The sequence below is a fragment of the Dipodomys ordii genome, unplaced genomic scaffold, assembly GCF_000151885.1.
Source record: "Dipodomys ordii isolate 6190 unplaced genomic scaffold, Dord_2.0 Scaffold68, whole genome shotgun sequence".
NCBI lineage: Eukaryota > Metazoa > Chordata > Mammalia > Rodentia > Heteromyidae > Dipodomys > Dipodomys ordii.
Window position 1 is genome coordinate 7,345,874 of NW_012267284.1, and position 1,830 is coordinate 7,347,703.

General features: G+C 43.6%; 1 protein-coding gene across 1 annotated transcript in view; it reads left to right on the forward strand.

Annotated features, from left to right (window-relative positions):
• The window catches only part of LOC105990896 (paired immunoglobulin-like type 2 receptor alpha), a 5,704-nt gene that overhangs the window by 2,260 nt on the left and 1,614 nt on the right, over window positions 1-1,830 (forward strand). The window contains exon 3 of the mRNA XM_013023410.1: window positions 1,463-1,660. Within this exon, the coding sequence (XP_012878864.1) occupies window positions 1,463-1,660 (198 nt within the window). The remainder of the gene's footprint in view (window positions 1-1,462; window positions 1,661-1,830) is intronic.

Sequence of the window (1,830 nt, forward strand, 5' to 3'; positions counted from 1 at the left end):
ATTAAAAACATTTTAGTTCTCAATTGAGAGATTTATGCTGTTATTAATTAATTTCTTCTTTTGTAGTGTTTCATTTTCTTCCTAATTAATTTTTAAGTATGAATATTTATGGGTACAGAATAGTAGTTTTGACACAGGTAATTCTTTATGAATATCATTTTCTTTTTCCTTTTTGTGCTAGTCTTATGGCTTAAATTCAGGGCCTATGCCTTAGCTTTTTTGCTCAAGGTTGGTGTTCTACCACTTAGAGCCACAACCCCACTTTTGGCTTTTTGCTGGTTAACTGAAAATAAGAGCCTCAGAGTTTCCTTCCCGGGTTGCCTCCAAACTATGATCCTCAGATCTAAGCCTCCTAGGGAGCTAGGATGACAGGCATGAGCCACCAGCATTCAGTTTTTTAAATAATTAATTCCTCATAAGCATGGACACAAGTTTAATGGGTACACATAGTTTCTTTCCATTTAGGATAATGAGAAAATTCTAGAATTTGGCAGAGAGTAATGGCTGTACAGTAACATGAATGTACTCGGTTCCACTGAAATTCACCCTTGCAGATGATTAAATGGTATATTTTATGTTTCATAGATTTTATGGCAAAAATGATGTTCTATTCCTGTGATTTATTTCTGAGTAGTGAAGTGACTTCTTATTCACTATTGAGAAATGTTACATAGCTGGGCGCCGGTGGCTCCCGCCTGTAATCTGAGCTACTCAGGAGGCTGAGATCTGAGGTTCAAAGCCAGCCCGGGCAGGAAAGTCCCTGAGACTTTTTTTTTGGATCTGGTCATGGGGCCTAAACTCTGGGCCTGTGCACTGTCCCTCAGCTCTTCAGCTCAAGGCTAGAGCTCTACTACTTGAGCCACAGCCACACTTCCGGTTTTTTCTTTTTGCTTATGTGGTGCTGAGGAATTAAACCCAGGGCCTCAGGCATGCAAGGCAAGCACTCTACCACTGAGCCACCTTCCCAGCCCTCCCTGAGACTCTCATCTCCAATAAACCACTAGAAAAACAGAAGTGGCACTGTGGCTCAAGTGGTAGAGCGATCACCTTGAGCTGAAGGGCACAAGGACAGTGCTCAGGCCCAGAGTTCAAGCCCCACAATGGACAAAAAAAAAAAAAGACAGAAAGAAAGAAAAGAAAAAAAAAGAAAGAAAAAAAGAAAAGTAGTACAGAGTCAGGATTTAAACTTGGTTGTTTGGAATCCTTTTGTGTTTGTTTGTTTGGAGGTACTGGAGTTTGAACTCAAGGCTTGGCACTTGCTAGGCAGCTGCTCCAACACTTGCATCCCTCTACCCAGCTCTGCTCATCTGGAGTCTAAGCCTCCCCTTCTTCCTCTCTGAGTGGATCTCTGAGAACTGCTCCCCTCTCCATATTCCTCTGAACAAGACGAGATCTGACCTGTCACTCACAAATTCCCACTCTTGCAGGAGAATCTGCTGACTTCTGATCTTTCTTTCCCCAGCCATCAAGACCACCACCCAGATGAAGACCACCACTGAGAGAAGCACCAGTGTAGCCTCTGAAGTTACCTCAGCTGGCTTCACAGTCTCAGAGTCTCAGCCCCTGAGTCTCGGAGCCATTGTTGGGGTGGCAGTGGCAACAGCTATGCTCATAACTGGGGTGCTAGGACTGGTGGCCTTTCTCAGGTGGAGAAGGAAAGGTAAGAGGCTCATGGCTGACCTCTCATTGTGCTTCCAAATGAGTGTTTTTGAACCCACTTGCATTACAAACAGTTAAGATGCTTACTCAAAATGCAGATAGCTGTGCAAACCAGCAATAGCACATGATGGCATGGTTTGTCAGGTCTTCTCTCATGATTTAGTCCTGTCT